The sequence below is a fragment of the Hypanus sabinus genome, chromosome 4 (genome assembly GCF_030144855.1).
Source record: "Hypanus sabinus isolate sHypSab1 chromosome 4, sHypSab1.hap1, whole genome shotgun sequence".
NCBI lineage: Eukaryota > Metazoa > Chordata > Chondrichthyes > Myliobatiformes > Dasyatidae > Hypanus > Hypanus sabinus.
In genome coordinates, this window is record NC_082709.1 from 81,750,881 (window position 1) to 81,771,315 (window position 20,435).

General features: G+C 43.4%; 1 protein-coding gene across 1 annotated transcript; it reads left to right on the forward strand.

The window, feature by feature from the left end:
• Window positions 1–172: 172 nt before the first annotated feature.
• On the forward strand, window positions 173–20,200 carry cnot9 (CCR4-NOT transcription complex subunit 9). Its single transcript, XM_059967541.1, has 8 exons — window positions 173–311; window positions 3,112–3,288; window positions 11,412–11,527; window positions 13,820–13,929; window positions 14,730–14,839; window positions 15,533–15,631; window positions 17,194–17,285; window positions 18,266–20,200. The coding sequence occupies exons 1-8, from the start codon at window positions 288–290 to the stop codon at window positions 18,432–18,434; spliced, it is 897 nt and encodes a 298-aa protein (XP_059823524.1). The 5' UTR covers window positions 173–287; the 3' UTR covers window positions 18,435–20,200.
• The last annotated feature ends 235 nt before the right edge of the window (window positions 20,201–20,435 follow it).

The following is a 20,435-nucleotide window of genomic DNA, read 5'->3' on the forward strand; positions in this document are numbered from 1 at the left end:
GACAATTGCAGCGAAGTAAAATAAATTTGAATAGAAATACTGAACTTCATGAAGCACCGAGGGGTGAAAGGGCAAAGGTTATGAGGTTTATGGCGCCGATCTTTCTTTTATTTTCAGGGCTGACCGTGCTGTGGTCACTGCGGTGGTTTTTTAATTGGGAATAATTTTAATAAGGTGATTTTATTCAGCCTCCGGGGGTATTTTGGCGGGCGGTTTATCAGGCGGGGTCAGGGGTCGGAGTGCGGCCTCGGGCTCGCTGGGCGCAGGCGGCGGCGGAGGAGCGGAGGATGCACAGCCTGGCGGCGGGCGCGGTGAGTGGCGTCCCAGGTCCCGTCCAACGGGGAACGGGGAGGGCTGGCAGGACCGGCACCCTGGGGACGGCTCGGGCTCGGGTTTGGGGCAGGGGAGAGGCTGGAGCTGCCTGCTGACCCACTGCACCGTGGATACGAGCTCCTTTCCTGCATCTCCTCCTGATCCTCCGTTCACCCCTTTCCCTATCCACACCCTGCCCTCCCCTCTTCCCCCAGAAGGCAAACAATAAGATGCAGGGCCATAACAAGCCAGGTTGTGAGGTCAAGAGCCCATTTTATCCTACTAGTAAGCCATGCAATAGTCTTGCAACAGCAGGATAGAAGCTCTTCTAAGCCTGATGGTACGTGCTCTCTCAGCCTTTTGTATATTCTGCCCTAGGGAGGAGAGAGAATGTTTAGGGCAGGGCTTTAATTATGTTGGCTGTTTTAGTGGTGCAGGAGAAGTACAGAGACCACATAACGGAGCACGTTTGACGGGCGTACTGAATTTCTTTAGCCTCCTGAGTACATGGAGGTGCTTGTGAACTTTCTCGACCGCGACATCTAAGTGGATGGACGAAGATAGGCTATTGGAAATGTTCAACCCCCCTCGATCTTAGCACTTCTGATATAAACAGAAGTTTGTGAACTGTGTTATGATACCATGTCACTAAACACCCTGTCTCCTTCCTATACGACAACTCATCGTTATTTGAGATGCAGCCCACTGCAGTTGTATCATCTGCAACCTTAGAGATGGAATCAGAGCAGAATCTGGCCTTGCAGTTATGAGTGTGAAATGCATAGCCACTTTCTGCACTGTCTCTCTCAGTCATATTTAATGGCCAGCTCATCCATTTATAGATACTGCTGGAGATTTGTTCAAAGGATTCAAGATAGATGCATGATTTAGGGACAGGGATGATTGGAGTGAGAGGTCAGGGGGCAGTAAATGAAGAGTTGGGAGCAAATGCCGGAGGTCAGAATTTAGGACGGAGGCTAGCAAACCCCAAAAGTCCCAAGAATGAGGGACACTGATTCCCGAGGTCAGTAAATGCTGGGATTCAGTGCCAGAGGTTGGTGGGTAGGTCGCTCGGGTGGAAGCCTCAAGGTCTGGAGGTCGGAGGCCCAGACAAGTCAAGTCAAGTCAACTTTTATTGTCATTTGGACCGTAACTGCTGGTACAGTGCATAGTAAAAATGAGACAAAGTTTTTCAGGACTATTGTTTACATGACACAGTACAAAAACTAGACTGAACTACGTAATAAAAAAAACAGAGAAAGCTATACTAGACTACAGACCTACACTGGACTGCATAAAGTGCACAAAATCAGTACCGGCATTACAATAAATAATAAACAGGACAGTAGGTCAAGGTGTCAGTCCAGGCTTCGGGTATTGAGGAGTCTGATAGCTTGGGGGAAGAAACTGTTACACAGTCTGGTCGTGAGAGCCCGAATGCTTCGGAGCCTTTTCCCAGACGGCAGGAGGGAGAAGAGATTGTATGAGGGGTGCATGGGGTCCTTCATAATGCTGTTTCCTTTGCGGATGCAGCGTGTAATGTAAATGTCCGTGATGGCGGAGAGAGAGAGACCCCAATGATCTTCTCAGCTGACCTCACTATCCGCTGCAGGGTCTTGCGATCCGAAATGGTAAAATTTCCGAACCAGGCAGTGATGCAGTTGCTCAGCACACTCTCAATACAACAAGGGAGAATGTGATGAGGATGGGGGGGTGGGAGATGGACTTTCCTCAGCCTTTGCAAAAAGTAGAGATGCTGCTGGGCTTTCTTTACTATGGAGCTGGTGTTGAGGGACCAAGTGAGATTCTCTGTCAGGTGAACACCAAGAAATTTGGTGCTCCTTATGATCTCTATCGAGGAGCTGTCGATGTTCAGCAGGGAGTGGTCGCTCTGTGCCCTCCTGAAGTCAACAACCATCTCTTTTGTTTTGTTCACATTAAGAGACAGATTGTTGGCTCTGCACCAGTCCATTAGCTGCTTCTCCTCCTCTCTGTAAGCTGACTCGTTGTTCTTGCTGATGAGACCCACCATGGTGGTGTCATCAGCGAACTTGATGATACGGTTCGAGCTGTGTGTTGCAGCGCAGTCGTGGGTCAGCAGAGTGAACAACAGTGGACTGAGCACACAACCCTGGAGAGCCCCTGTGCTCAGTTTGATGGTGTTGGAGATGCTGCTCCCGATCCGGACTGACTGAGGTCTCCCAGTCAGGAAGTCTAGGATCCAGTTGCAGAGGGAGATGTTCAGGCCCAATAGGCTCAGCTTTCCAATCAGTTTCTGAGGGATGATTGTGTTGAATGCTGAACTAAAGTCTGAACAGCATCCGAACGTATGTGTCTTTTTTGTCCAGGTGGGTTAGGGCCAAGTGGAGGGTGGTGGCAATGGTGTCATCTGTTAAGCGGTTGGGACACAGCCTGTCCTGGGGTTGGAGGCCTGTGTGAGTGAAAGGGGGTTGTTTTATTGTTGTTTTCTGTATGTTGTTTTGCTGAGCAGTGTGGGTATGCTGTGTTGGCACTGCAGTGTGTGGTGACGTTGGGTTGTGTTGGTTGGTAATACACTATATGTTTCAGCAGCACATACAAAGTGCCAGAGAAACTCAACAAGTCATAAACAGCATCTGTGGAGAGAAATAAGCAGTCAACGGTCTCAGCTTGTCATGTTTATCTCTCCATGACATATGGATGGCCACCTGACATACGGAGTTCCTCCAGCATTTTGTGTGTGTGATTCTGATTCTGCAAGTTCCAGCTATAAGTTGGTAAATGTTCCATTATTTTTTCTTCTTTTGGACCTGTTCACAGCCAGTTACTGCACTGGCCCAGGTGGATCGAGAGAAGATTTATCAGTGGATCAACGAGCTGTCGAGCCCCGAGACCCGTGAGAATGCCCTGTTGGAACTCAGCAAAAAGCGAGAGTCAGTTCCCGACCTGGCACCCATGCTCTGGCACTCATTTGGAACCATTGCAGCCCTACTACAGGTAAGGATGTGTGTCAGAAGATGGTGTGAGATATGTCCAGTAGAAGCTGAAATCCTTGCATTTCATCTCTGTTAGACTCTTAAGACCATAAGATTTCGGAGCACATTTGACCAATCAAGTCTGATCCCGCCATTATCATGGCTGATTTATTATAATACCTTTTTAACCTCATGCTCCTGCCTTTTCCCTGTAACCTTTAGCATCCCTTACTAATCGAGAACCTAGCAACTTGGCCTCCACAGCCCTCAGGTTACAGACTTCCACCACTGTTAGAGTTATCCTGTCCTATCCTATCTCTGCCAAGTCACCTCTCATCCTCCTTCACTCCAAAAAGAAAAGCTGTCACTTGCTAATGAGGCGACCAGAACCGAACACAGCTCTTAAACTCGATCCTCCAACTAATGAAGCCCAACACGCTATACACCTTCTTAACAACTCTATCACCTTCCACAGCAACCTTGAGGGATCTATGGATGTGAACCTTAAGATTCTTCTGTTCTTCCACACTACTATTAACCCTGTATTCTGCCTTCAAGTCTGACCTTCCAAAGTGAATCACTTCACACCTTTCCAAGTTGAACTCCATCTGCCATTTCTCAGCCTAGCTCGGCATCCTGTCAATATCCTGTTGTAACCTATGACAACCTTCTTTCTACACTATCCATAACTCCACCAACATTCTGCAAACTTATTAACCCCAATGCCACTTCCTCATCCAATTCATTTATAAAAGTCACAAACAGCAAAAGTCCCAGAACAGTTTGCTACAGAACACTGCTGGTCATTTGATAGAGCAATATGGAGAGATCCTGTAATGGAGCTGAAGATATTTTTAAGGGCTGGTGTGTGCCGTTTATTGGCAGAAGCTTGCGACATGGATTAGTGATTTCTGGCTAGTTGCCCGAATGCCTACTGATCTCATCCTTCACTAAAATGGATTTTGAGCATTATCCAAAGGATACATTTTAAACGAATCAAATGCTTTTAGAATGTAGCAGGAATTAAAGGCAAAGGGTTATGGCTGAGGCGAGGTGCAGTGCAGTATTGACTGGTCCATAACGGCGGGGAAGAGGGTTCTTCAGTCAGTGTCCATGGCAGTGGTGCAGAGGGGGTTAGGGAAGGGAATTTTTGGGAATTGTGTATTTATTTCGGTAATATTTGAGTGATTTTGTGTAGATATTGGTTGATTAAGCATTCTTGCTTGCTTAAATAATTTGTTAGTTATATGTATAATACGTGAATTGCATACATCATCACACTACCATGTGAAGTGAGGTATTTTTAAAATGAACTTGAGATGGCTATCGACCTGTTGAAGCGCAGCGAGATATTCAATCTAAAAAAAATGCAGTGAAGAACGGCGAGTTTAAAAAAAAAGCAGCCCAACACATGCAGAGACTGTCAAATTAGAAAAAAGGCAGAGAACAACAGAATTCAGGGTTCATTAACAGTGAGCACCTGGTGATAATAATCATAAATTAAAAAGGAGCAGAAATGACTGGCTACATCGGAAAGATAGACTCATTTCATTACACTACAGATAAGTGGATTATATATTGAGCAAATTGAACAGTATTTTGAAGCATATGAAATAAAAAAATGAGAAACAAGCACCAGTTTTGCTGAGTGCATTTGGTTTAAAGGCATACAGTTTGCTTCAAAGTTTAGGTGCTCCAACCAAACCAGCAGAAATGTGCTTTGCTGATATTTTCAAAATAATGAAGGATCATTTAGAACCAAAGCCTTTGTTGATTACAGAATGCTTTATGTTTCATAAGCAAAATCAAAAAGAAGAGTGCATTTCAGCATATGCGGAAGAACTTGTCTGAGTGTTGACAGTTCAGTGATGGTCTTAATGATGCACTGGGAGATTGTTTAGTTTGTAGGATCTTACAAGAAAGCATTCCGAAATGGTGCCTAACTGAAACACAACTTGCATTTAAAAGAGCAGTTGAAATCACGGTATCAATGGAAACAGCAGCCAGAGACACAACTGAGTTGCAGTCAGGAATGAAAATGAGCATGAGCAAAATTGCAATGTCCAAGCAGAAACATGCCTGGCTGAACAAATTGTGTTACTGATGTGGCAGGGGCTTGCATACACCAGTCTACCATTCATGTTTAAAGGCATACTTGCAGAAAATGCAACTAAGTAGGACACACACATGAAGCATGCCAAGCAGACAAAAATAAATGAACTGCACAGGGAAAAGAAAAAGATCAAAAGTGAAGTTGCACTTTCAGAAAAGCACCAGTCTGCATGTTGTTGATTATGATCAGAGTGACATAGGGCTGAGTAGCCTTGAGATTTTCAATAGACAAGCAATATGGCTTGCACCAGAAGTGAATGGCAAATTAATTAAAATATAATTGGACACTGGCTTAGCTGTTTCAGTCATTCCACAAAATGAGTTTGAACAGCATTTCAAAGATACTGAACGGAAGCCTGCAGATATCCAACCAAGGATCTATACTGGAGAAAAGATGGCTCCTCTGGGAATGACATTTGTAACAGTGAAATACAACAACCAACAATCTACAACACACACAAAATGCTGGTGGAACACAGCAGGCCAGGCAGCATCGATAGGGAGAAGCACTGTTGACGTTTCAGGCCGAGACCCTTCGTCAGGACTAATCGAAAGGAAAGATAGTAAGTGGGAGGGAGAGGGAAATGCGAAATGATAGGAGAAGACCGGAAGGGGTGGGATGAAGCTAGGAGCTGGAAAGGTGATTGGCGAAAGTGATACAGTGGCCTCATATTTTAATTCCACGTCCCATTCCCATTCTGATATGTCTATCCATGGCCTCCTCTATTGTCAAAATGAATCCAAACTCAGGTTGGGGGAACAACACCTTATATACCGGCTGGGTAGCCTCCAACCTGATGGCATGAACATTGACTTCTCTAACTTCCGTTAATGCCCCTCCTCCCCTTCTTACCCCATCCCTGACATATTTAGTTGTTTGCCTGTTCTCCATCTCCCTCTGGTGCTCCCCCCCTTTTTTTCTCCTGAGGCCTCCCGTCCCATGATCCTTTCCCTTCTCCAGCTCTGTATCACTTTCGCCAATCACCTTTCCAGCTCTTAGCTTCATCCCACCCCCTCCGGTCTTCTATCATTTTGCATTTCCCCCTCCCCCCACTATCTTTCCTTTCGGTTAGTCCTGACGAAGGGTCTCGGCCCGAAACGTAGACAGTGCTTCTCCCTATCGATGCTGCCTGGCCTGCTGTGTTCCACCAGCATTTTGTGTGTGTTGTTTGAATTTCCTGTATCTGCATATTTCCTCGTGTTTACTAACCAACAATCTACATTGGGTGATTACAAAAACAGGAAGACCAGCATTGTGGGGACATGAGTGACCTGAGACAACTACAACTTGGAGATGGATGGAGATCCATCGACCATTTACATGCCACATTGCCTGAAATAGAGCTAACTGAAAACAAATTAAGAAAGGTACTGGATGACGCCACAATTGTCCCCATGCTGTACACCGTGAACTGTTGCCAAACAGGGCAAACAGGTAGCAGTGCTGACCTCTGTGCCTCTGGAAGGCATATTGGACCAATGAAGGACCGTGCTACTCAGGGGAATCATGAAAGTGACAAAAGCAGTGGTCCGACTACAACAATTTTTTTTGCAGCGACATATCTGAGAAAACTTCTGATATGTTAACCAAACAGTTACCTGTGAACTGTGGCTTGGTTTTACGCTGCAAAAGAGTTCAAGGAGCTTTAGGAGAGTTGCAAGTATTTGGCTTTTGTGAGTATAAAGAACCAGAATCTATGCTGAAATTTATTGCATGAACTTCAAATGGGAGTCATAAAGCTGCTTGTAAAAGTAGAGGAAAAAACACCAGAGACACGAATTAACCTCTGAGGTTTTTATTCAGTGGAGAGTTTGCAACCACACGCACTCCAGGCATACAGTAGCTAACTCCAAATCTGTCGGTTTACAGAGGTCATACTTATACCCAAAAGCGGGGCACTACATTCGCAAATATGGTTACCGATTCAAATTCATCGATTGATTGGCTATTGCATAGCTAAGCACGCAAAATACTTGGAATAAATATAGACACAAGCGAAATACTTGGAGTAAGTATAGACGCAAGCAAAATATTTGGAATAGGTACAGACGCAAACAAAACACTCGAAATAGGTATTTAGCTCAGATATTTTGCCAGACGCATTGTCTTGCGGTAAGCAAGCTTCCCTTTCTTTGTGGTTGCCATATCCGTCTATTTTAGTTACTTGTTCCCTGTTCTCCTACACTTCCCTAATCACATACTCTGTCCCCAGTCCTGTACACATATTTTGCTACACTTACCCCTTGACCCCCCCCTACACGTACCCCTCACCCTCTCCACATTCTCAGCCCAGCCATCTCCATCATCTTCTTTTCACACAAACTGAGATTGATTCCATATTGCAAGATGTAAACAAGTCTTGGTTTCTGATTTTCTCAAGCCGGGAAATTGTCTTGATACGTTGTAAACATTTTGTCTGAAACGTGTCATGTTTCTTGCAGATGTTTTTCGTCATCTTCCAACATTCACTTCCATAAAGTAGCATGCTTAGGACGTTGCTTTTAAAAATTCTGATTTTGGTGTTAAGTTTAAGTTGTGTGGATTTCCAAACTGCATTGAGGCTGCCAAAAGCTTGATTTGCTTTAGGTAGTCATGCTAATATGTCCTTACCAATATCTCCATCACTGCTGACTTTACTCCCAAGGTGCGTGAACTCATCTACCTCTTCCACCTACTGATTATTGATGATTACTGGTTGGAGGTTGGAAGCTTTCATCTTCATGATCTTTGTTTTTCTCACTTGAATGTTCATCCCAAGTTGTGATGCATATGATCTGATTTCTCCTGAATGTCACAATGACAACTTGCAAACTGATATCGTCAGCAAAAACTAGGTTTTCAAGTATTGAGTTAAGTGTCTAGTGAATATCCCGTTTCTTTTCTGTGATTGTTTCCCTCATAAGCCAATCCATTGCTAAAGTGAAGAGCAAAGGTGATAGGATACTTCCCTGTTTAACTCCTGTGCATACCCTGAAGCTTTGTCAGTTGCTTTCGACAAATCACTTTGCACTGAAAGTCGCTGTACATCATTTGGATAATGTTTACAATTTTTTGGGGAAATCCATATCTTCTTGAAATTTTCCAGAGTGTTTCCCGGTGGATACTGTCAAATGCTTTTTCAAAATCCACAAATAGTGCATAAAGGTTGCTGTTCCACTCTGCAGATTGTTCGAGAATTTGTCTTAGTATGAATATATGGTTTATGCAAGATCAACCTTTTCTAAAGCCAGCTTGTTCTTTCTGAATGATATCTTCCACAACCTCTGAGATCCAATTTAACAGGATGTGACTGAAAACTTTGCTTGTAATTGAGAGGAGTGTACTCCTCTCCAGTTGTCACATATACTTAAATCTCCTTTCTTTGGCAGTTTTACAATAAGTCCAGTTTTCCACTCCTCAGGTATTTCTGCACTTTTCCAGATGGTGTTAAAAATTTGACACAGCACATGGCACATTTCTCTACCACCTCCCTTAAGCATTTCTGCACTTGTCTCATCTTCTCTGGGTGCCTTTCCTGATTTCATTTTCTTAATGGCTTGCTGGCCTTCAATTGTGGGTGGTTCTGTGGAGATAGCGAGGTCTTCATTACTCTCACAAATCTCAAGGGTTTCTTGAGGTGTTGGTCTATTCAAAACTGCTTCAAAATGTTCTTTCCATCTGGTGGTTATTCCTTTCTCATTTTTGATAATATTGCCATCCTTTGCTTTTATAGCGATATCATGCTTGTTTCCATAGTTCCCCTTCATGCACTTGATTATTTTGTATAATGTTCTCATAGCCATATTTTTTGCAGCTTCTTTTGCTTTTGAGGCAAGTGTCTCAAAATTATCCTTTCTGCAGCCTCGTTTAACATCCTTGTCATTCTCGGCATATTCAGCAGCAAGTCTCTCCTTCAGGCAACGGGAAGTTGTACTCAGCATTCTTTTCCTGGTTTCTTTCCGGATTGTCTCACTAATCCATTCTTCTTTCCGTTTCTTCTGGTATCCCAGAATCTCTTTACTAATCTCCTTCATCACATTATTAAAGTCATGGATTGTCATGTCAGTATCTTTGCCAAGTATGCTAAATCTGTTTGTAAGTTTGAGTGTAAATTTTCTCTGTACCTCAATGTTTTGAAGTTTGCTGGAATCAAAGTATCGGCCTCTGCCTAAGCCCAATCTCACTTTCCTGAATTTTAGTTTCACTTTTGCTACAAGGAGATGGTGATCGCTGCCAACATCTGCTAGCCTTTTTACCCAAACATCTTTGAGTGATCTCTTCCACTGGTTGTTGATAATGATATGGTTAATCTGGCTTTCTGTTTTCCCATCTGGGGATTTCCACATGAGTTTATGGATATCTCTATGCTGGAAAATGGTGCTTCCTACTGTAAGATGGTTCATTTCACAAAAGTCATGAAGTCTTTCACCATTGTCATTCATGATTCTCAACACCATGCCTTCCAACAGTACTTTTGTGATTAGTGTTTTCACTTCCAACTCTTGCATTAACGTCCCCGTTATAATGAGCACATCGTGTTTCGGGATCTTTTCCACGGCAGCTTGAAGGCTGTTATAAAACTCATCTTCAGTTTCTTCTTCCGCATCCTCAATAGGTGCATATGCCACAATTATGGACAGTTTAGTGAACTTAAACGAACATACAGGAGTCTTTCATAGATGGGGTTCCATTCTAATAAGGCCCTCAAGGCATCCTTGTCCATGATGAGTGCCACACCTTGTAAATGGTGGTTGTCCGTGCAGCCTGACCATAGTATTTTATCGGCAGATGCTAGGGGTTGCTTTCCAGAATCTGTCCAATGTGTTTCTTGTATTCCAAGCAGCTGCGGTCAGTAGTTATGCAGCTCTTTGATGGTCTGTGCAGGCTTTCAAGTTTGATATAAAGTTTGAACGTTCCAGCATCCAATATGGATAGTTCCTTTGGGTGAAAGAAGATTAGCTCTCAGTCCAGAGATGTCCTGGTGGCTTTGATCTCCGTCCATCATAATTTCTGTTCCCAGTTCTGCATCACTCTTCTCACCGGTATCAATAAATTTTTTTGTTTCGGTTTCTGTAGCGATAAAGATTTTACAGGGTAGGGTGGCTGGCTCTACGCCCAACCCCCAACCTGGAGGACCAGGTGCTGTATTCGTCTGGCCCTTCACCTGGAACCTGCCCAGCAAGGTTGAACCTACCAGGGACTGAAGATCCAGCTGGTATAACTCCCAGGATCATTAAGGCACACAAACCTCCCCACCATGACAACGAACAGCACATGGGGAAGAAGCAGGTAGTAGTGATGTATATTTACTACATCAAGCAGGTAGTAGTGATGTATAATACTTAATACTTCGGAAATATTTGAGTAATCTTGTGTATAGGTTGATGAAGAATTCATTATGGGTTGTATGTATAAATGTGTGAATTTTGTATGTCATCACTCAACCACATGATACATGCGCACCTCGTTTAAAGTAAACACCAAGTTAGACTCACATTTCGGACTCTCATGTCCACCTTTAAAATAGCTTATTGTTTTGAAGTTACAAAACTTAGCAGTCAGTTTCCCCAGCAGGTTGAAGTTTTGGTCAGTTGTCCATGGCGGGGTAAATTTTGGTCAGTTTTTCCACAATTTTTTTTTGAAATTTTCACCTCTTGTTTCTTTTGTTTTTCTGCTTCTTACTGTTTCTTTTTCTATTTTGTGTTTTTTCTCTTTCAGTTTCCTGTTTTTTTGATTCTTGGTTTTTCATCTTGTTTTTTTTTCGATTTTCTTTTCTTTTTTCCCCCTTTTTTGTCCTTTTTAACCTTTTTTCTGGTTTTCTTTTCCTGTTTTCCATGCTTTTTGCTCTTTCCTCAGCCTATCACCCACAGCTTGGGAAAACTGGTGATGTTGGTGGGCAGCTGCTGTGTAGGTCTGTGGTCTGCAAACTTGCTTCAGTGTAACCTTGCTGAAGCTATCCTGCTTCTGACAGATGGGATTCAGTGCGCTTCTGTATTCCTCCCCACTCCATTTGCCCTCCTGGTTAACATTTTATTCTTTTTGTTTTTCCCTAGGAGATTGTAAATATTTACCCTTCTATCAACCCTCCAACTCTGACAGCTCATCAGTCTAACCGCGTGTGTAACGCACTAGCATTATTACAATGTGTTGCTTCACATCCAGAAACCAGGTAATTCCCCATTTCCTTTCTCCTCTCTGTGTTCAAGTTAAAGTTTATTGTCATCTGACTGTGTGTACATATATACAACCAAATAAAACAATGTTCCTCTGGACCATGGTGCACCCACAAAACTTGTCACACACAGCACATAAAACAATATTATCACAGTAAGTTAAAAATATAATTCAAATGGCCTGTGCTGGCCTTCAGTGGACCAAACTATCCCTCTCGGACAGTGTAGAAGCGTGAATCCTAAGGGTCATTAAGAAGGCATATGGTGTGTTAACCTTCATTATTCAGGGAATAGAGTTTGAGAGCCATGAGGTAATGTTGCAGCTCTGTAAAACCCTGGTTGTAACACAGTTGGAGTATTGTGTTCAGTTCTGGTCGCTTCACTATAGGATGGATGGAGAAGGTGCAGAGAAAACGTACTAGGATGATGCATGAGTTAGAGGGCATGTTTTTTAAGGACTTGTTCAGCGAGTTCGGACTTTTCTCTTTAGAATCAAGAAGGATGAGTGGTGACTTGATAGAAGTGTACTAGATAAGAGACATAGCTAATGGACAGCCAGAGACTTTTTCCCAAGGCAGAAATGGCTAATACATGGGAACATAACTTTGATGTGATTGGAGGAAAGTGTGACAACATGTGGATGTTAACACAAATGATTCTCATTTCATAACGAAGGGTCTCCTTATAGATGCTGCCTGGCCTGCTGTGTTCCACCAGCATTTTGTGTGTGTTGATTCTCATTTCATTGTATGTTTGGATGGACATGTGGTAAGTTAAAGGATCTGAGTTGCAGTCTGGAGGGTACCAGTACAGCTGTCAGATTACTTGCCTTGCTAGTCTCAGAACTTAGGAAGAGAGTAGGTGACCATTCACTTGAATCTGTTCAAATTGATTGCTAGTTTTTCTTGTTTGGACTTGCAAGGCTAGTCTGCATAAAGAGCAAAATACTATAGGTGATGGAAATCTGAAATAATACAGAAAATGGTTGAAATTCTCGGCAGGCTAGGCAGCAAAAAGGCTGTGTGTCATCGACCTGCAATGTTGACTCTGTATTGTTCTGTGGCTGCTATCTCAATGTTAACATGAGGGGGCATAATTTTAAGGTGTTTGGAGGAAAGTGTAGGGGGATAAATTCTTTACACAGTGGTGGGTGCATTAGGCAGCATGGTAGTTAGCTTTACAGCACGAGCTATAAAATCAGATTCCTGCCACTGTCTGTAAGGAACTTGTATGTGACCTCGTGGGTTTTGTCTTGGTGCTCCAATTTCCTCCCACGATTCAAAGATGAACGGGTTGGGTTTAGTGAGTTGTGGGCATGCTATGTTGCACTGAATGTGTGGCAACACTTGTGGGTTGCCCCCGGCACATCCTCACTGATCTGATTTGACATAAATTACACATTTCAATTTGTTTCAATATCCTTGTGACAAATAAAGCTAATCTTTAACTTTTATCTTTAGATACATTGGGGACATTTAAGAGACTCTTAGATAGGCATATGGGTGATTTGAAAAATGGAGGGCTATGTGGGAGGAAGGGGTTTTGCACCATAGTGGGCGGAAGGCCCTGTACTGTGCTCAACATTGCGTTTATTTTACATGTATGCACTAGTAGTTAGCACGTGGCTTTTACAGCTTGGGGTGCCAGAATTCAGAGTTCAGTTCCAACGACCTCTGGAATCTCCAGTTTCCTCCCGGTCTAATGACATACTGGTTAGTAGGTTAATTGGTCATTGTAAAATTTAGCCTGTGATTAGGTTAGGGGTAAGTAGATGAGTTGCTGGGCAGTGTGGCTCATGGGGATGGAAGGGCCTGTTCTGCACTGTTTCTCGAAATAAATCAATTAATTAATAAACTGCAATAAAAATCTTTCTTACAGCGGTGTCGCAGGCACATAGCATCAGATAAGCACCGTTCACAATAAAATCTTAAACATGTTATAAAATGTTTTCAAGAAAGAATTTATTTACGTATTCAATGCAATATTTATGTGTTTCATTGAACTGCTGCTGCTAAGTTAATACATTCTATGACATATGCCTGTGGTAATAAACCTGATTCTGATTTGAACAAAAACAAGTCCATCCTATTGCAAAATGGTCATAAGTGTTGCTAAACTGTGCTCTAACTCCTTAAGCATACCTACAATTTTCTGTTTGTATACCAAGTCCATAGAATCTTATAATTAATTAGTTGTATCTTGATACCTTCTGGGTAAATTCATTGATTTATTTTCAGTCCACAATCCGGATCTGTCTGGTGATGAATGGTGTTTTTCCTGTCTTTCAGGTCAGCATTCCTTGCAGCACACATCCCCCTCTTCCTCTATCCATTCTTGCACACCGTAAGCAAAACAAGACCCTTCGAGTATCTGCGACTCACCAGTCTCGGTGTCATAGGTGAGCACGTTCACTTTCCTCTCTGTGGTGGGTGTCTTGTCTGTATGTTTTTAAACAAGTCCTTTCAACCCAGCTTGTCCATCCTGACTGTGTTACCTAATGAGCTCATCCCATCTGCTTTTGTTTGGCCATATCCCTCTAAACCTCTCCTATCCATGTTCTTACCTAGATGGTTTTTAAATTTTTGTTATTGTGCCCAGCTCTACCACTACTTCTGGCAGCTCATTCCAAATCCATACTCTTCTTTTGCACAAAGAAGCTGTCCCTGATATCACTTTTAATTTCTTTATCCAGTGGGTAGGGAATTTATGGAATTCATTGACACAGATGGTTGTACACAAGTGATTGTGTATATTTAAAGCAGTGGTTAATATGTTCTTAATTGGTAAGGGTGTGGAAGTTTACGAGAAGGAGGCAGGGGAATGGGGTTGAGAGGGATAATAAATCAGTCATGATGGAATAATTGAGCAGACTCGATGGGATGAATGGCCTAATTCTGGTTTCTATGACTTGTCAGCTAAGTTTCCTCCAATCCCCACCTGTTATCAGCATTCCTGTTTGTTCCATTATCTCTGATGCTGACTCCGTACCTGTCTTCTGACCACTGTCTTCCAAATTTGTAGTTTCTAACATGAATCAGTGTAAACCCTTTTCCAGGTGACTTCACCACACACTGGGCGATGGGTTTACAGAGGGGATGGTGTTTGATTTTATGTCCCGTCAACACAGGTCCAACCCCCAAGTGATCATCTTTGACTCTGGATATGTGCCCCATTGTTTAAAACCTTTCCTTTATGCAGGAGCCTTGGTAAAAACAGATGAACAGGAAGTCATCAACTTTCTTTTGACAACTGAAATTATTCCTCTCTGTCTTCGTATCATGGAGTCGGGAAGTGAATTGTCGAAAACGGTAAGAACTGGAGGGAAACATTACAGCATGTTCCCCGTCAAGCCTGTGCTAGCTCTCTACAACAGCAATTCATATTCCCCTGCTCCTTTTTTTTTTACTCTCTTTTTTTGTGCTTTGTTCTCGAATGTCCAGTCCATTTTGAAGGAATGATGCTGGGAATTGAAGGATTAATTTATGAGGAGCGTTTGACAGCTCTGGGTCTGTGCTCACGGGAACTTAGAGGAATGAGGGGGATCTCTTTGAAACCTATCAAATATTGAAATGCCTAGGTAGAGTGATGAGGAGAGGATGTTTCCTATATTGGGGGAGTCTAGGACTAGAGGGCACAGCCTCAGAATAGAGGGATGTCCCTTTAGAACAGAGATGAGAAGGAACTTCTTTAGCTAGAGGGTGATGATTGTGGAATTCATTGCCACAGATGGCTGTGCAGGCCAAATAATTGAATATATTTAAAGCGGAGGTTGAGAAGTTCTTGATTAGAAAGGGTATCAGAGGTTACCCGGAGTAGACAGGAGAATGGGGATGAGAGGTATAATAAATCAGCCATTTATCGAATGGCCAAATTCTGCTCCTATGTCTTGTGGTCTGGGTTAAGAGGAGTTGATGGGTTCAAGGAGGACTGAATTTGCTGATGGGTTGAATGCTCTGGCTGTGTTTGGTGCTCTGTGTAACCTCCCTATTTCTGGACCTTAGGTTGCAACTTTCATTCTACAGAAGATTCTCTTGGACGACACAGGACTGGCTTATATCTGTCAAACCTACGAGCGATTCTCACACGTGGCCATGATCCTGGTGAGCTGGGGGAACGACTATGGCCTGTCTGCACCCAGGGTTGGGAATGCACTATTCACCTTTTCTCATGTTACAAGATTAGCTTTGGTGGTCTTATGTACATTGAAACGTCCAGCAAAATGCAGTGTTTGCATCATTTACCAGCACAGTTTGACGATTGTGCTCAGCAGCTCCATGCTTCTGGCCATGCCAACTTTGCATGCCATCAACTAACTGACCCTAACCCTTACATCTTTGAAATGTGGAAGGAAACCATAGCACCTGGAAGAAGCCCACACAGTCATGCAGAGAATGTACGAACTCCTTTCAGCAGTGTGAATTGACCTAGTCGGTGCTATAAAGTGTAATGCTAGCTGCTAAACCACCATCTGCCGAATCACTGCCCCCGCACTCAGTCTTTCTATAGCTCTCCATTGCCTCCTTGTGTTCTCTTCAAAACTTGCTTCTATCTTTGCATAATTATCAAGTTTTAACAACCATGCTTTAATTCATTTATTAAAAACTAAAAACTAGAGGCTACAATAAGAGAGGAGAGATTTAGAACATAGAACAGTACAGCATAGGCTGTACTGCCCATGGTGTTGTGCCAACCCTTTAACCTATTCCAATATCAATCTAATCCTTCCTTCCCACATTACTCTCTCATTTTCTGTTCTCCATGTGCCGATCTAAGAGTCTCTTTAAAGTTCCTAATAATCTGCCTTTACCTCCACCCTTTTTATATCAAAATAAACTTTGCTCACAATTAAAATTTATTTACAAGTATAAACTGCAACACCTTTAATTCTTACATTCATAGTCAATAGTAGTGTTCAACTACGTTCCTTAAAATCAATAGGGCTGTTGCCAGTCATGGTCCCCTGGGGTGGTACACTATTATAATCGGCAATGCGTTCTATGCACTTAGCAGTCTTTTTAAAAAATCCTCTCTGAGATACACCGCCTTCCATACTTCCAATCACCTTAAATTTTTCCCTCTCATATTAGCCATTTTAACCCTGTTGAACCCTGGCTTTCCACTCTACTTATGCCCCTTATTTTGTACACGTCTAACAAGTCACCACTTATCCTCCTGTGAAAGAGACTTAATTTCTTCACTGCCAGAGGAAGTGGTCGAGGTGGGTACAATTGCAACATTTAAGACACGTTTGGATAATTACATGGAGGGGAAGGACTTGGGAGGTTAAGGGCCGAAGAAGGGCGACCGGAACTAGAGTATACTGTGACCACATGGGCTGAAGGGCTTGTTTTGTGCTCTGTTACTCTCACTCAATGAAAAGTTGAGGCTCAAATGCTGATCCTGACAGCACGTAACTCGTTACATCGTGCTAATGAGAGAAAGGTCCATTTATGTTACTGTCTGCTTCTTGTCCACCCATCAGTCTTCTGTCCACGTCATCTACACCGTGGCATTTATTTTTCGCAATAACCTCTAATGCAACGGCTCATCAAATGTCTTCTGAATCTGGGTGTAGTACATTCATCAGTTCCCTTTTATTCACTCCCACATTGCTGCAAGTAATTCCAAAAAACTTGCACTAACACAGTCTTGTTGTACACAGGGTAAGATGGTGCTGCAGTTGTCCAAAGAGCCTTCGGCCAGGTTGTTGAAACATGTTGTCCGATGCTACCTCCGTCTCTCTGACAACCCACGGTGAGTCAAGAGTTAGCAGGGTTATGGGGGTGGGGGATACTTCTTATAAGAAGGATGTCGAGGCTTTGGAGAGGGTGCAGAAGAGGTTCACTAGGATGCCTAGATTAGAGAGTATGAACTATAAGAGATTGAGCAAATTTAAATTGTGCTCTTGCTGCGTTAGAGGCTGGGGGTGATCTGATAAGAGGTGTCTTAACCTTATGAGAGACATAGCTAGAGTAGAGAGAAACTTTTTCCCAGGGAAGAAATGGCAAACACCAGAGGACATGGTTTTCAGGTTAGAGGGGGACATTTAAAAGTGGTTAAGGTTGCTGGAATAGGATACCAGGGGAAGTAGTGGAACAGCCAATTTTTGTACTTTGAGGCTTTTAGACAGTTACATGAATATGAAGGGAATAGAGAATATGTACCCTATTATAGAATATAGAACAGTACAGCACGGTATAGGCCTTTTTAGTCCATGATGTTGTGCCGACCTTTTCATCTACTCGTAAGATCAATCTAACCCTTCTGTCCCACATAACCCTTCATTTTTCTTATAATCTGTTTGCCTGTTTCCTTAATGTCCTTTAAGATAAAATGTCCTTTACCACAACCCTGGTAGGGCATACCATATGCTGTGTTTATATTAAAAAAATGTTACCTTTGACATTTCCTTCCCCACCCTGCCCCCATGATATTTTCCTCCAATCACCTTAAAGTTATGCCTCTTTGGATTAGCAATTTTGCTCTGGGAAAAATGTCTGACTGTCCACTTTATCTATGCTTCCTATCATCTTGTACACTTCTATTAAGTCACCTTTATAGAGTAACTAATGACATCCATATTCCTCCGGTAATTGAAAAATATGGCCTTAAAGTTATTACCAGATGAGGAGATTTAGTATAAACTGGCATTAAGTTTGTGGGCTGAGCATGTACTGTTGTGTGCCGGCCACTTGTTCTGAGGTGCTTCAATGTGTCTTGTTTGGGTTTGCTAGGGCAAGGGAGGCACTGCGGCAGTGCCTGCCCGACCAGTTGAAGGACACCACCTTTGCCCAGGTGCTGAAGGATGACACCACCACGAAACGCTGGCTGGCCCAATTGGTGAAGAACCTCCAGGAGGGGCAGGTCACTGATCCTCGGGGAATCCCGTTGCCTCCTCAGTGACCTCCCACGTGCCCCGGTTCGTCTGGCTGGAACATCTCGTCGCTACCATGGTGGTAAGGGGTGGGACAGCGTTACATCTGTGCGCCTGCCTCTCTCTCCGAGATGTTTGCGAGGAGGATTGTAGCAGATCGGGAGCCCCCATCTCTGTTGCCCTCTCAACTGATGGGTGACACAGCACTGCAAGGAGGCTGGCTAAGCGGTCACACGGAGAAGAATGCTGGGTTATTCGTGGGCGTGCTTCATGTGGGAAGCCAGACTGAGATTCACCAAGGATAGCTGAACAGTGTGCTTTATTTCCTCTTCTCATGTCTCTTGTGGGATACTTTATTTTTGGTGTGCCACATTACTGTAGCAGTTATTGTGACACTATTATAGCTTGGGGCATCGGAGTTCAAATCCAGCATCCTCTAGCAAGTTTGTATGTTCCTTCCTATGTGCGCATGGATTTCCTCTGGGTGCTCCAGATTCCTCTCACAGTTCAAAGATGTACCGGTTAGTAGGTTAATTGGTCATTTTAATTGTCCTGTGAATAGGTGGGTTGCTGGGTGGTGCAGCTTGGTGGGCCAGAACGGCCTTTACCACACTGTATTCCCAAATAAAAAAGGTAAATTTTGGTCCACCTTCTAGAATGTAGCTATCCCTTTCCCGAGTTGATCCATGGACAACTCATCTGGAGTGCGAGGAATTCTGGTGCCAGATCGGTTTTTGATCTTTCTACCTTTGCGCATCCAGTGGCAAGCTTTGTATGTCTCCCATTTGCTCCCTTTCTCAGAAGCTTTCAGTTGTGCCTGGCTCCACTGTGTTGGAAGGGGGAGTAACTTGGGCGCAAATGAACACAAAAGTCATTGGTTCCATCACCTCCAAACTTGATGCTCTTTTCTCCATCTATTTTTCTGTTCTGCCTCTCTCCTCCCTCTCAACATCCTGCTCTCCAGCCCCAGACATCCTTCAGTTAATCGGCCTATCCTATCCTTTGTCCAAAGTTCTTCATTTGCACAGCTTTGCCACTGCTGACCTGTTCCTCCACCTCCTGGTGTCTTGCAGACCTTCAAAAGGCGTCTTTGTGTGTGAACTTTAGTCAGATAAGCTTCCGGTAGGAGTCATTGTGGAGGCGTACAGTTGGAAGTGAAATCCTGTATGGAAGTAAGGGTGGAAAATGTGGCGGGTTGTCCTAGCATTTTATTATCATTGCCCTCAGTTTGTCTCAGGGCAGATTGGAGATTCGAGGGAACCTGTTGTCCTGCTCTGGCTGCTTGTATTTTAGCCCAGGACCAGGCTCAAACAGCCTGTGCAGCCATTACCCATTTCTTGCAGGGCTGCAAGCACTCTGGTATCTGTGCCCACCCAGGCACACCATTCTGCCTTAACACACCCCATCCTGTATTCCACTAGAATCTGGGCCCCTGGCAACTGTGCCTCCCCAGGCACACCATTCTGCCTTTTTTCCACTGGAATCTGGGCCCCCAGCAGCTGTGCCCATCAGGCATGTCATTTTTCTTAGCTCATAACGCATTATAGCCTGTTTTGTACCAGACTCCAGGTCACCAGCAGCTGTACCCACCTAGCCACATCATTCTGCTTACGCATCCCAGTCTGTTTTCCACCAGGCTTGGGCTCCCGAGGTTCTGTAATACCGCTAAGACAGTTGGCTGTTTTCACCTCCTAGTATCCCAGTGAGTGGCATGAGGATGGTGATTGTAAGATAAGTCTGTTCCATGATTTGCTGGGACATTCCAATCTGAAATTAATAAATATTTTTTAAAATATGGTGTGTACATGCTTATCTGTTCAGGCATGATGATAAATTGAGATGCTAGGGCCATAATGCTACCTGGTTAGCTCTACATTCCTCTACACTTCACTTGATCAGTTAAACTATGGTCTAAACACCAAGGTGCCATGGCCAAGAAACCTCATCAACATCTCAACTTCCTCAGAAGGTTAGGGAAATTTGGCACATTACTATTGACTTACCAATTTTTATTGATGTACATCTTATTT